A 15685-nucleotide genomic window follows, 5' to 3' on the forward strand; every position below is an offset into this window, starting at 1 on the left:
AATTTAGAAAGACCCCTAAACATATTTATAATTTTAAACTTGACCGTTTTCCTTTAAGGGATACGAAAGTCTTAGGGTCAGCCCTGTGCTAAAACTGATGTTAGGTCACACTAACAGTGTTTATACAGAGTCAGGAAGGGCTCTTCTGAAAAATCTTTATGCAACATCGTATCTGTTGTGGAAAAAGTCTGTTGCCAAGTTGTAGTTTTAATCTGCCTGGGAGTTAGCTGTTACTACCTCATCTTTTCCTCTCGCACTTAGTATCCTTTCCACAGTTGCCTCAAACAAATTTAAAAAAAATTTTTTGTGGTGACATTAATCAGAAACAAATTAACTTTCAGAGAATTAATGCAATTAATATATAGAGAAAAAGTGCCTATCATCTTATAATGGTTTCTTAAGTGTTTGGCATCCTGTGAGTCCTCTTTTATTATTTTATTTGCAGACAAAAGTAATTCTTAAATTAGTGTACTCGTCAACTCATAAAGGTACTCAGCAACCTGATGGCTGTATTAATAGTATAAATGTGCAGTTTGCAAAGGGCCATTTGATGTCTAGAGCGTGGTGAAAATAAGAACTTACATTGCAGGCAACTTTTGTTCCCAAATGAAGTGGGTTTTTTTTATTATTATTATTATAAAAACTATATTATATAAAAATCAAAATACTAAGAATCTTTTAATACCTCAGTATATAACTTTATATCCTTTCTATGCATATATATTCAGCTATGTACATATATATGTGTGTATATGTATATATAAAAGTATAACTTTAACCTCTATGTATTATTTAAAAAGTAGTCATACATACCAGTAACTTTTAATCAGTTAAGGTTTTGGGTGTCCGAGATGTACAGAGCATGGTCTTAAGCACTGTAAGGCATTGACAGAACTATTAGATAAAATCTCTGCCCTCAAGATATTTATAGTCTGTCTAGCTGACTAAGATGGGACAAATATATAAGAAGCAATGTGAAGTCCAGTGCAGTGGCTAACCTATATGTTATACACTAAACAGTAGAAATTAAAGCCTTCAAGAATCAACAGGGGTGGGGAGGTGAAGTACTCAGCGTGTAATATGGGCTCAGTAAGTGATAGCTTTTGCTCTCATCCTCATCCACAAGTTCTTACTCTAGATATTTAGGAGAATATTGATTCCATTTATACATGTAAAGAAGTTGAGAGGAAAAATCATTATTATTTCAGGAAGAACTTTGAGATGTTTAAGTGTTGTCCAGGTGGAGATCTGTTTCCTTCTTGCACAACAGGTAAAGATACAGAGCTATAGTTTCTGATGAAAGGTCAGAAAAGCTATGAGAATCATTTAATTACATATAATAAATAAGTTTTCCAAAAGGTGAGTAGTGAAATAATTGGTTTTGTTTCACACTGTCCTTTATCCCAACTAAAGTTGACACTAAATACTATGACAAAAAATATAAAATCTCCACTTGTCAGTGAGTTAGAAAAATGAAGGTTTGTGCTTGTTGTGCCAGGAGTTCAAATCTTTGTATCTCTTAGATTCTGGCATTTTTTCTTCTTAGTTTGCCTTATGGCTTAATAGTTGGGAAATATTAAATAACAAAATGTGCATATGTGAGAGAAAAAGAGATTTGTTTTCTTTTTAAAAAAATTTTCGTGCCTAACTTAAATTTCCAAATTCTCAAACTGTTTTTGTTTTTGTTTTGCTGGGTCTCATTATCTCCATTTAGCTTTTCACTTATAAATCATGTTTCATATATGTGAATAGCATTGGGAACGTGACCTTTCTCATGACCCCGTGAGCTAAGATTTTGCTTTGCATCTCTCAGAATAAATGTCACTAAAACATAAATATTTATTTTTCCCCTAGGTAAAAATCTCTACACCAATGAATATGTAGCTATCAAACTGGTGAGTAGAATCTATATTTGTGGTAATTATATTTCGTGCTCTTACGCCTCACATATCTTTTGACAGGAAATAGTTTACAAAAATGAGCATTTACAAAAATGCTAATGTTTAATTCCTTTGCATATGATCACACATGGTCATTTACCTTCAACTATATATATAGTGTTACAGTCATGATTCCCCTGTGTACTACATGACATTAGATGATGCTAACTATAGTGTTAGCAATGATGAATCAAAAAATAATTAATAAAATAAAGCTGGAAGAAAAAAAATCACTGGAAGACTAGTAATTTCTATGAACTTTGTACCTTTCACAGTGCTATTTTAAAAGAAAAATCATTTGAAAATTGTATCATTTTTCTTGACTATGACTGATTCATTTTTGAAATATAAGGTATTTATTAATATACTTAGTACAGGACCAGATCTGATCTTTGCCTTAAAAAACTGCCAAATATGAAAAACGTATCACGTGGTCCTTTGGAGCAGAGTTTAATTGCTTCTGTCTATATTAATCTTATGAATAATTAATCTAGTCATTGAAAATAGCATCCTATTAAAAAAGAATAATTACATTATTTTTGAGGATTAACAATTTTAGTAGAAACAGTTTTTTATCTTATGTTTAAGGTTACTAAACAGAGCCATTTATAGTCATATGGAATGTTTCATATGACTAGTTTCTATGAAAGTGTATAAATGTTCTACTAAATCATAGTAAGTTTCTCAGGATTTTCAGGTAATTTTGGGCTTCGTTGGAAGACAAAAGAGTTAAGGGTTAAAGAATGTATCTTGTGACAATTGAATTCTGTTTTTTCTAATGAATTGGGGCTTACCACATCCATACCTGCTCTGTGATTTGCTCCCATTCTCTTGTTCAGCTTGTCAGTTTGTGGAGGAGTTAGAGTTGCCTGGTGAAGAACTGGACAGGAACAGGGCTTAGAGCAGGTAGCTTCTAGGAAACCAAGTGTTTTGTTTGTTAGCTTGAAACTCTTGTTGGAGGAAGGGAAGCAATAAGAGAGGTGAAATACATATAACAATGCAGGCCAGATATTTTCTCAGATTGATTATCAAAAGATTAACCATTTTTAAAATATATACACATTTGATTATTCCGTAAAAGTGTTCTCTAGTTCATATGCGTTTTTGCTTTTTCTGTTTCACTACCTTGGTAAATTGGAATAATTTTGATTCTATGGGACTGGGGAGATGAAGAAACAGCCCCTAAAACACTTTAAAATATTGCCTCAATACTGTGTATTTGTTATTGTCCCTTTATTTATCAAGACTTCTTTTGAAGCTTTCTGTTAGGGCAATTCTTATATCTAGATTTTTCATTCCAGATTCATACTAGTCAACCTATTTAGATAAACTTGCATTAAGTATTGTTGACATGACTGACCATTGCGTTTCACTTACATTTTATTAAATTATTATCCTATTTCGTATGGCCAAGAGTTAAAGCTAAAACTATACTGTATGTTATCTTGTATGGTGTGTCTCAGTACCTCATTTCCCTTTCAAATAAATCTTAAATAAAGGCTTTTTAGAGGATAGCAATCTTGTCTATAGACCTCTTTTCTGTTGCTCTTGGTCTCTGTTCTCCATGGGAGATATAAAGGCAGTAATTGAGCTCTTTCCATTGCAACAGCAAAATGGGCCTTAAGCATTACAGTCCTACAGGGTAGCCATTTGTTGTTGGTTTAGGGTTTCAGGCAGGCATGTGTGTTTCAGAATATCTGTGATTCTGGCAAATAGCCAGCCCTCTATAGAAATGTAATCAGCATCTGGCATAAAAATACAAGGAATCCCTGCTGGTACTGTTTCAGTTCTACTTTGTTTGGACCTTCATTGTGGGCTCTTGTTTCTTGGATATCTAAGAACCTTTAAAAAAAATGATATACAGTATAAACAAAATAGTGTAATGAGCCCCTCCTTTACCCTCATTGAGATTGCTGCGGTTCTTTTTAACAGAGATTTTCTAATGGTTGTAAAAAATAAATAAAAAATAAAAATTCTCTCCATGCTGTTAATCTTGCTGCCTTCCACAAGCTATAGACTATTTACAATGTCCTTTATTTATAGTGCTTCCAAAAGAGCACCTCGAAGCTCCAGTTGACTGAGCAGGCTACAAACTATGTGCTGAAGGGTGTAAGTCTTTCCATCTGTGATAAAAAGCCCTCACGTCTGAACATATGTGATGTCTACGCCCACTTTCAGCCTTATAACTCTAAAGAGTTTTTACTTTTTTTATTCTGCTAACTTAGTTACCCAAGATCAGATCAAATATTTCTTATAAATATTCCCAGTGTGAAATTTTGAGAATATTATGTTCGAAGAAGGATCTGTTGTCCTTTGTGGTTTGTCAGAATCCAAAGACTATTTCTCCAGAAAGAACACTCCTTTTTCTAGTGTTTAGATCAACCTCTGTTTGGTTTCATATTAATTTGTCATTACTGTTTCTGTTTGGTTCCTTGTGAATTATTAGTGATTTTGCTAAAGGACAAATCCTACAATGGCCTGCTTTGATGGTGATATAGTGGAACCAAATGGAGACTCAGGAGTGATCTTTCTCTGAAGAGCTAAAATAAATAAGGAAATGACTTTATAGTATAATTAGCCTTATGTGTTTTTCTTTCAACTACAGAAATCTTGAGAAACTTGAAGTCTAACTCTAATAATTTCTGGTTTTACAATCAAAGAAGGGTATGAGTTCTCTTTTTATAGAGTTCCTTAGGGGGATATGAAATACAGTAGGTCCTCAGACAACTTTTCTTTCAGTGTCATTTCGTTATCATGTTGATGACTTGCTGTAGGAATTTAACTCTTGTTTATATCATCAGTTTGCTTGTGGTAAAATTGGTTTCGTTAATACATTGTTTTGCCACAGTTCCAAGAACCTGTGAATGACATTAAGTGAGGACTTACTGTTTTCCAGTCTGCATGAATCAATTTAGATAAAACCTTCCTAGAAGCAAAAGAATAGACTAGACAATCTCAAAGAAATTTATGAATTCTGTGATTTATGGACCCTGTATCTTAAGAAAAATGCAGAATACTGCAAGTGGGTTCAGAAAGAGCCTTTAAAGGTGATCAGTGAGCTAAAAAATAGGATCAGTGAGGAGAGGTTAAAGAAATTGAAATTACTTTACCTGAATAAAGGAAATCTAAGAAGTGATTGGATAGTTTTATTTGAAGATAACCTTCCTAGTATTCACAGGTTATTGCAGAGCTATTTTATCCTGTTATTGAGGACGTAAGAGAAATAGGCTTAAGTTTCAGCAGTGAGGATTTAAATTACATATAAAGACCTTCTTACCATGAAATTTGTTGAACAACAGCATGAGTTATCAAGAGAAGCTGTAGAATCTCCTCTTTCCTTTAAGCCTGTCTTAAAAATAGGACAAGAAACTATTTAATGGGCAAAGGACAGTTTTTTTAACATATGGCATTGGGAAAACTAGATAGCCACATGCAATGAAGTTGGACCCTTACTGTACATCACATACAAAAATTAACTCAAAGTGGATCAAAGACCTAAACATATGAGCTAAAACTATAAATCACTTAGAAGAATACTTTGGAGAAAAGCTTCATGACTTTGGATTTGACACAAAAAGCACAAGCAAGAAAAGACTGATTAAGTTAGACTTTATCAAAATTAAAAACTTTTGTGCATCAAAGGACTCTGAACAGAGTGAAAAGGCAACCCATGGAATGTGAGAAAATATTTGAAAATCATATATCTGATAAAGAATTGATATGTAGAGTACCTTTTTAACCATTTTTAAGCGTACAGTTCTGTAGCATTAAGTACATTCACATTGTTGAGCAACCATCACCACCCACCTACAGAACTTTTTCATCTTCTTCCACTGAAATTCTGTTCCCATTAAACACTAACTCCCCATTCCTCTCTGTTCCCAGCCACAGGCAACCACCATTCAACTTTATGTCTCTAGAATTTGACCACTCTATAAATGGAATGATGCACTCTTTGTCCTTTTGTGTCTTTTTTCGCTTAGCATGTTTTCAAGGTTCATGTTGTAGCATGTTTCCGAATGTCTTTGTTACAGCTAAATAATAATGCATCTTATGTATGGAACAAAATGTACCCATATTTCATTTATCCATTAATTTATTGATAAATTTTAGGGCTGCTTCTACCTTTTGACTATTGTGAATAATGCTCCTATGAACAGGAAAGTGGAATTCCTGGGTCATATGATAATTTATTTTTTTTTTTAGAAATTACCATACTATTTTCCACAGTAGCTGCACCATTTTACATTTTCACCAGCAGTGCACAAGGATTCCAGTTTCTCCACATCCTCGCCAATATCTGTTATTTTCTGTGTGTCTGTGTGTTTGATAATAGCCCCCCTAATGAGTATGCAGATATACCTTTTAGGGTAATGTTTGATTTTCTTGTTAACTAGTTGTCTGATATACTGTCAATTCAGAATAATTAACTAGCCAATTCTTGAAGTTTGGCGTAGAGCAAAGTGTGGTAGCTTTGCTGCTTTATCTCTGGGGCCTTTAGAAAACTCAATTTTTGCAAGCTTGACCATATTGATTAAAGTTACATATTATCTCATTATCTTAAATGTGAAACTAAATATACGTAAGAATTTTCCTACAGTTATTATTCATAATATTGAAAACTGAAAACAGTACAAATGTCAAAAAACTATGGTGCATGTGTACGTGCATACAGGAGACTAGTACAAACATTAAAAATAATATACAGTTTTACTTAACTGCTATGGAAAAATGTCATCATCACATTGTTGAATTTAAAGGCACATTACAGAACAGCAAATATAGTATGATCTCATTTATTTAAAATATTTTTAAGTCTATATTACATATAAATATGTATATAAATAAATATTTAGGACATTCACCAAAATGTTAATAATGTTTCTCTTTAAAATAAGATCTCACATTATTTCTAGTTTCTTCTTAATTTTCACATATCTGAAGTTTTCTTCCTGAGCATATATCATTTCTCTAAAAATAATAAAACTATAACCACCCAAAATTCATAATAAAACAAGGAGGAAACACACGCTGGTTTTTAATTTAAAGGTTTGGCGTCTGGTTTCCTAGGAGACTACATTTCAGGAGAATATTTCATGATGAGAGAGCTATCCTTGAATGATGGCTCATACAGAATATTTTTACTTAACTATCCATGGAAAGGATTGTATGTAATTCAGCTTCATCATTTCAAAGAGAAATTGTGGTAAGAAAATGCTATCACATATGTATATTATCTATAAAATATTAAGTGTTCTTATTTCTGGTTTACTCTGAAAACCTAGGAATGGATTTTTCTAAATCTGATCAAAATATCTCTTCTTGGGTTTCAGGAACCAATAAAATCACGTGCTCCACAGCTTCATTTAGAGTACAGGTTTTATAAACAGCTTGGCAGTGCAGGTAAGTCGAGTCTGTTTTCTCCATTTACTTAGCATATAGCATACCAGAAGCCCTAAAATAAGCAAATTTTCTTGTCTACTTTACCCTTTTACCAGACCATATGTCTCCCCTGCTTACCGGATAGGTAAATATAGTCAACTAAAAAGCCGCTTGCTCTCTGGCTCCTGGAGGGGCAATTAAGTTGCTTTGGGGACCTGTGATGCCATTACAGTGCCTACAAACTAACCTTTCAATGCTTTCACCCACCTGAAATACACATAGTATGGGAGTTTTGCTTTTTGGTAGTTTATTCATTCTCTTTCCATTTCTTTATGTATACCCAAAGAAAGGAGGAGGAGTTGGTAATTTGTAAGCTATATTTTACCATATTGAGACTATATGTCTGTTTTAAAGACATGCTAAAATACACATTCTGAAATACCAAAACACTATCATTTTTATCCATTATTCTCATTAATTTGGAGGACATATCAGTTTGATTATAATACCTATGACCTTTGAGGATTTTTAAAAATTAAGTTTGTAATTTTTTAAAACATGCCTAATTTTTACCTAAAGCTCTAATTTTTTACTGGCTTCCAGAAGAATATTTTGACTAATCAAATGTTACCATCCATAAGGAGGTCGTGCCTATAAAATACCTCTTGCAGAAGATGAAATCCTTCAGCGCTAGTTTCTTTGTTTGACATTAGTAGACGTTCCTCTACTTTATGCTTTCTTCAGTGTGACAGTTTTATGTGAATGGGTGAGCATGGTTTTTATTTCAAGTACCACTACCGAAGGTACTATTGAAGGAATTTGAATTTCACTTCCTAGGATATATAGAATTATTTAAGAGCCACTGGATATTATTCAAGTGATCTTATACTCTGACCATGGCAGTAATCAGCCATAGTCATAACCTAGGGAGGCCAGGATGGGTATTGTCTTTCATTGAACCTAACATGAGTTCTTGCTCACGATATGTATTTGTTCATTGATTGTATCCTTAGATATAGTGTCCCTGGCATAGGATTTAAGATTGGCAGCTGAGTTCATTGGACATATGTATAACTTGAGGCTTGTCTTTCCAGAACTAAATTTTAAAGTTGACTGTTATGTTGTTCCTGGTTTCATAAATTTCAAGGTAATAATTATCACAGCTTATTTAAGATAAACATGTTTGTACATGCCTCACAAATCTAAAACACAGGTAAAAACATGCTAGATCCAGTCCATCTTAGAAGTTTGAGTGGGCCAGAGGAAAGTGACCAGGCCATTTTTCAGGATTTCTTCTACAAGCCCTTCCAAATAGACCCACCCAATCAGGCCAATGTTCCCTTTTCAGTAAGGAGCCACAAAATCTCACGAACTTGTTAATGTAGGAGTAATGCCTGTGCTGCTGGTTCATAATGTCACCAAATACAGAGAACATTGTAGATTCTTGAAGTTTCTGCATTCTCCATGCACTGGAAACAAGATTTAATAGGTAGAGCATTGGAGGAAAGTTGACTTAAAAAAATCGCCATTCACTTAAGGCAGCAAGGAAAAACTGGAACCTCTGAGACTTGCATCTGTTGCAGTGGGAATAGGAGGGCTCTTTTGTAGTGGTCAGGCCAGCTATTGACTCATACTCAGGCAGGTTGGCCATCATTGGTGTACCTCCCAGTGTCTCTTCTGACAATCATCTGAGAGTTACAAAGCTTTCTAGGTCTTACATGAAGTTCAGTGGTTATTCCTGACCTCTTTTCTGCTTTCTAAGATTCTCCTCTGCTCTTAAAGAAACTGTAGTGGGTGTTATCTTCTTAATGTTCTTGCCTGCAGCTAACAAGATAGCTACAAGATTTTCCAAGATAGGAAGAGCTTTAGAGATCTGTTAGAAATTTCCACCCAGTGTAAGAATTGCTTCTTAACTGCCAGTCATTCATCTCTGCTTGACTACTACTAGCCATAGAGTGTATCACTCTTCAAGGTAATTCACTGTTCTTCATATAGAGCCAAAATTTGAGATATATGTATATATATCTATGTGGATATGGATATGGATATGGTTACATATCCGTGGAGCACCGTTGAGCCCTCTGTTACACACAACTCAAAAGCATTCGTTTCTCTTAAAATGAGCCTCATAAAACTGCACCAATAACTCTGGATATGGAGACAGTAGGATTATTATCTTCCTTGGTCTGGACACAATATTTCCTTTAATTTAGATTAGCTATTTTAACAGCCATTTTACATAGTCGACTTTTATGCTTTTATGGAGTTTTACTCAGCTGAAACCTTTACATATTTTTTATATAAGCTACCATTAACAAAGACTTTCTGCATATTGTGGTTGCATAATTGATTTAGAGCACCTAAACCTCTTAGATGTCATGTTATTTTATCCTGTTATTATTAAATATTGAGATACTTTTCAATCCTGATTCTGTTACTGATGATTATCTGTTGAATGGTTTTTAATAGTAATTGCATATCCCCCACCTCAGATTATAAACTTGAGAATGAGGCTTATACCTTCTTCACCCTTATATCTCAAATGTCAGGGCCCAACATAGTTCTTCCACAGAGTAGTCAGTTAGGAAGTGTTCTGGTGACAGACAGAAGTTAGGAAGATTTGATGAGCATACCTTTTTATATTTTTGCCAAGTTATTAATAAAAATGTTCTCTGGGGATGGCCAAAAAAGGAAACTTATTTTGAAAATAGATCAGTTGACAAGAAAGTAGACAAGATTTCACCATGTCATACTCTAACTACCCTAACTCAGCTACATCTCATTTGAATATTTCTCTCCTTTTAATATGCAGACATATTTTATAGCTAATCTCAGTTCACATGCAACCTCATGTGTTCTTTCACTTAACATTATTTGTCATAATGCTACATAGTCTTCATGTTGCTAATCATTGTATAATATCCCATTAGCTTCATACATCATAATTTAGGCATCGATTTTATGTTGTCAATATTAGATTTTTTTTTCGAGGAACTCATTTCCCTTCTTGATTTCTGATACCAGAGTATTACGACTCAAATCTTTAATGTGTTCTCTCATTTATTCCCCATATGATATGTGATGATTTTCAAATGTTTAAAGAGCTATTAAGTGATAGATTCATATTACTCCAAATGATTCTAGAACAAAAATTATTGAAAGAAATTACAGAAGATAATTTTTTTCTTTGTACAACAATTACAATACTGTCATCAATTACAATCTAATGTCATCAATTACAATCTAATGTCATCAATATACATCTGAATAATAAATGATGGTATATTTATACCATGTAATTTGCTATTAAAAAGAAGATAGAGTCCTATATACTAATATGGAAAGATACCCCAAAATAATTTTAAGTGAACACATTTGCAAAACAGTATAGTGCGATCATATTTGTGTAGTACAAGTAATACATATATAATACAGATATGTCCACATGAGCATAGAAAATATCTGCATGGATCTACAAAAAAATTACTAATGATTATCTTTGAAGGGTACGATTAGAAATGGGAAGCAGTGGCACTCTTAAGTTTTCATTTTAATTTTTTTATTATTGTTTGCATTTTTTGCCCTGACTATAAATTATTATCATAACTAATTTTTTTTTACTTTTTAAAAGACAAATTATTATTTTGGATTCATTGTTTTACAGTATCTATTAATTTTTTAAAAGACTGTGGTAGTGGATTTTTGGTCTCTCTCTTACCTCTTTCGTCACCAAGCAACTCGTTTCTGTCCCCATTTATCCTGAGCCATGTGTTAACATCTTCAAATATAAGTTCAACAAATGATAATAAAGTAGTGCAATACCTTGTTTCCTTTGTTTCCAAACACCTTATAGGAACTAAAGAAGCAAATTGTAAACTGAAATAAGCTGTCTTATGCAATAGGATTTCCTATTTCTTTGGACAGGGGCGTAGTTTTCAGGCAGAAGTTGAACAGTTAACACATTCTGGAATTTATAAGGGAGATTTGTGTACTGGGTAAAAAGTTAGAATATGTTATTTTAAGACCTATTTAAACTCTAAGATCATATTTAAAAACTCTTAAAGACCACACGTTACTGTACAAGAAACATTCTGGTACACATATTTATTATACTTGATATCTTTCTTAGTTTCAGAAGACAAACTTATATTTTAGACTTTAATTACATTATAAATATCACCCTAGGAAAACAAACATCCAATGGTCAGTGAATCAAAATGGGAACATTACCTAGTGTTTCATGTAATTGGATGGCTAGAGTCATGGTGGGTTTTTATTTGCAAATTATGGTTCAAATTATTAAACCTGAGATTGCTGGAGAATTTCCAAATTTACAAAGAAAAACTTTTTAAATGTGAAACTCTGCAACTGTATACATAATGACTATGCAAAAATATTATATTATTCTTTTCCTCACTATTGGAAAGTCAGAGTTTTACATTTTCTCTATAACTAAGCTAAATACATTTTTCAGTTTTGTCTTATTTGTGCTTCATTCCTTATATCACAGTGTTTTGATTTTTCAGAGCACAAAGAGTTTTGGCATTGAGCACAATTATGCTTTTCAGATGTAGTTTCTATAAGTAGTTCTGAATACATAAGATTAAGAGTCAGGGACTTAAAGATTGACTCTGATTGCCTGGAACTTGCTTGCCCTGCTGGTATCTTCAGTATTTGTTTGGTACAATGCTCCAGCTTCACAAGAAATAACAGCAGTATTTAATTATGGTAATTAAAGGCTGTAAGCCTTGCAATCAGTAGATGAAAGCGCCCTGTGAGTTATAACCATCTTTCTTATTTTCTTATCATTTTCTTCAGTCATCAGTGTTAATTGTATTGTAGTCACCATGCACAAGTCCCGGACTTATTTTCCTGTTATAGGAATGTTTTTAGGTTTCCCTATGTTCTCAGGGTCCTTTTACTGAGGAGAGTGTATACATCATCATTTTTTAAAGTTCCCATGCCACAACTCTTTTATCCGGTACACCTCCCACTTTTGCTTATATCCCAACACGCAGAACTAGGACTTGGTGGATGACAGATTTGGGGCAGAGATAGGCAGAACCAGTGGCCTAAATAGACAGGAGGCCTAAACATAGGAGAGGGGCAGTATGAGCATGAAAGTTCATAGCTTGATATGGGCTAGCCACATGAAAGGGCCTAGAATAGTATATGTCTGATAATTAAATAAAAGATGAGTGAACCAGAACCAAACATGTAGCAGAAGTGGCAGGAGAAGGGAGTAGGGGAGAGAGAATGAGTTGGCAAGGGCAAAAACAAATGAAAAAAGGTAGAGAGTACACAAATGGCAAGAAAATAGGACTCTTGATACAAAAAAAGAATATAAGTAGATAAAATTCGGTGGAGGCCTCTGACTTAGCTAAAAGGAGCTATAAAGTTCTGTTACTGTTCTCAGAGTTAACTTCATGAGGAACAGTGGTTTTGAACAATAGCTTTGACATTTTTAGTAATAGTAATAGTGTAGGTTATGGTAATAATTCCTACCACTTCACTTGGCATTTGGAAAGGCCTAACTGCACTATAAACAGACACTACAATGATCTCTTTGCTTCTGGACCCTTCTTAATTGCATTGAGAGGTCCTATAAGTGTAGTGGAGGAACTCATCTTGCTCTGTTTAAACACTTAATTCCACTCCTACCTAGCTATGTACCTGAGAAAAATTCTCAAGGGCTCTAGGAATAAATATATCATAGCTGATAGAACCCAGAGTTGCCATGTCCTGGCTTTCCAACAGCTATTCTAAACTGTGAATGACCATTCTGCTTTGGCTCTCTTATAAAGAAGATGCTAATCCTCAAACAAAAAAAGACAGGAAGATACTTATTGAAATTCTACAATGAACCAAAGCCCAGGCAAAATCTCATTGGGGAGAGAATGCAAGTGAATTTAAATACCTGGTAGATATTTTATATGTTATTTCATTTTTCCCATTTTCGAGCACAGGAAATTTTAGTAACTGACTTACACAGGGTCACACAGTAGGCAAACTGGAGCTAAGAATGTGTTTGTCCCATGTTTTTGTATAGATTCTTGTCTATATGTATACATATACAAATACATATACTCAGTGGATGCCTGGGGCCTTCCACCCATTATTTCATACCTAATTATAACAGAGTGGTGTAAGATAGCCATAAAAATGCTTAATTGAAGCAAAGGCCCATAATTTCTCCCCAGTGAAAGAGTAGGATTTCCTGTTTCACATAATGCCCGCAAATTTCATGCCTTAGAAGGCTGCCTTTGTTACCTCCATAACCTTTTATGTCCTTGGGCTATCTAGGTTTTGAAACATTTCTTTCTAAAGTAAATTATTTATTTATATTAAATACATGTGCCATACATACAACTGAGAAGCTTAGAGGTACCCTGTGCAAACCGTTTTCACCCACTCAAACCTTTATGCTGTGAATAAAGAAAGTGTTCATAGAGCTGATCGGGCTTTGCAATTTTGAAGTTTCTGGGAGGGAATGGTTTTATATGTCATCAAAAAAGATAAGAGGTGCCAGTTGGTACCAGAAAAAGAGCTTTGAATCTAGACAACTGTTAACAAGAACATAGTTCTGCTTCAACAGAGGAATAAAGCATAGATCTGAAAAAAAAAATCATAAGAAAATGTGAGGTTGACAAAACACTCCTATAATGTTGTGAACTTCCTGAGGAGTACATTGTAAACAAGCTGGGCAAACAGGAAGCAGTACACAGAAAAATTAAAAGTAAGAGCATCTAAAGAGATACTGGAAAAATGGGGATTTTACTTAAAATGGAAGTGAATCAAATGACAAATGTAGTTGGGTACAAGTAACATGCCTCAACTTAGATATCCAATAGTGAAGAGTGGTTAAGAAATTTAGAAGAAACTTTTTGGTCTCCTGTTGGGTAGAGAGTTTTCAGAACAAGATTAAAAGGATAAAATAGTGATCTTGGTACAAGAAGGGGAAATCTGGATCCTTTCTTGCCATGTATAAGTTTTCAGAAATCTCTCTTCCAGAGAGGAGACATACCACTAAATTCAGGAGAAAACTGATCTTAATTAGTATAAATGGGCAGCCTTGAAATTTTGTTTTGAGGGCTGTGGAGATTTAGACACCCGCCATCTGTAATTACAGGCAGTGTGAATAAGTAGAGACAGCCAAGAATTGGAACAAGGAGAAAAGTTTAGCCCAATTTTTCCAGCTGTTTCTCTGTGACTCAGTGTTAAGCATGTGCCTCAGTTTCCTTATTCATACATCAGGAAAACCTTCCATTTCTTATCGAGTTTGCAGACCTGCTGGTGTTGAATGAGGTAATGTCTGTAAAGTCCTTGAATTCTTAAGGGAAAAGTGCTATATAAACACAGGGCAGTATTGTTTTACACTGAAACTGAAGATCTAACTTTCCTGTAGAAATAGAAATATCCTATTTACATTTTTCATAGCTTTAAAAAGATAAGATAATAGAATGAAGAAATAACAGCTTAATTTTTGAAGAATTTCTTATGGATTCTCAAGCAATAGTCACTTGATATTTTCCAGTTCTTTTCTCTGAGTCAGTAGAGCAGAATTCCCGCTATGGTGAACCCATCACATTTGTGATCTTGAGGGAGGTTTTTGTTTCTTTCCAAGGAGCTAAATGTGGTCACGTTGAAATACAGTTGTGCTCATTTGAGCCTCCTTCTAAATCGCTGATTTGATCCTCTGCTTTATGTAATCTACTGTTGATTCTCTCTAATGAATTCTTTATTTCAGTTATTGTATTCTTCATTTCTGACTGTTTTTGTTTTGTTTTCTATCTCCATTTTTATGTTTCCTATCTCTTTGTTAAAGTTCTCCCTGAGTTCATCTACTCTTCCCCTAAGTTAATTGAGCATCTGCATCTGGTAGATTGCTTGTGTCCATTTTTTTTTTAGTTCTTTTTCTGGAGTTTTGTTCTGTTCTTTCATTTGGAACATGTTTCTTTATCTTCCGATTTTGGCTGCCTCCCTTTGTTTGTTTCTAAGTATTAGGTAGGGTTCTTAAGTCACCTGGTCTTAGTAGCGTAGCCTTATGTAGTATCCTGTGGGGCCCAGTGGTGTAGTTTTCCCTGGTCACCTGAGCTGGGTGCTCCAGATATGTCTTTAGTGCGTGTGCCCTCCTGTTGTAGTTGAGCCTTGGTTACTATTTGCATGTCAGTGGGAGGGATTGACCCTTGGGGTAATTGGTTGTGAGGACTGCCCAGTAAGGGGCAGACCCTATGAGAAAGATTCATTTTAGCAGAGTTCTGGAACCTTCCCAGTCTGCCCTTTGGGCGTGTCGTCTGTGGAGGCAGCCAGATGATGTTCTGGCTAGGTCCTCGTGGGAGGGACCCTGCTGCAGGCCAAGTTCA

At 34.4% G+C, this 15685-nt stretch overlaps 1 protein-coding gene across 10 annotated transcripts in view; it reads left to right on the plus strand.

The window, feature by feature from the left end:
- Positions 1–15685, plus strand: part of CSNK1G1 (casein kinase 1 gamma 1) — a 146833-nt gene that overhangs the window by 72132 nt on the left and 59016 nt on the right. For 9 of the 10 annotated variants that reach the window (XR_005653366.1, XR_005653367.1, XM_039865319.1 and 6 more), the window contains 2 exons: positions 1855–1895; positions 7274–7343. Coding sequence is in view for 4 of the 10 variants with exons in the window: in XM_039865319.1 (XP_039721253.1) it covers positions 1855–1895; positions 7274–7343 (111 nt within the window). In the remaining 6 variants the exon portion in view is untranslated. Of the gene's footprint in view, positions 1–1854; positions 1896–7273; positions 7344–15685 lie in introns of those variants that run through there. The other variant, XM_039865327.1, reaches the window with a different exon arrangement.

Source organism: Pteropus medius, unplaced genomic scaffold (assembly GCF_902729225.1).
Source record: "Pteropus medius unplaced genomic scaffold, Ma_sr-lr_union100, whole genome shotgun sequence".
In the NCBI taxonomy this organism is placed as follows: Eukaryota; Metazoa; Chordata; class Mammalia; order Chiroptera; family Pteropodidae; genus Pteropus; species Pteropus medius.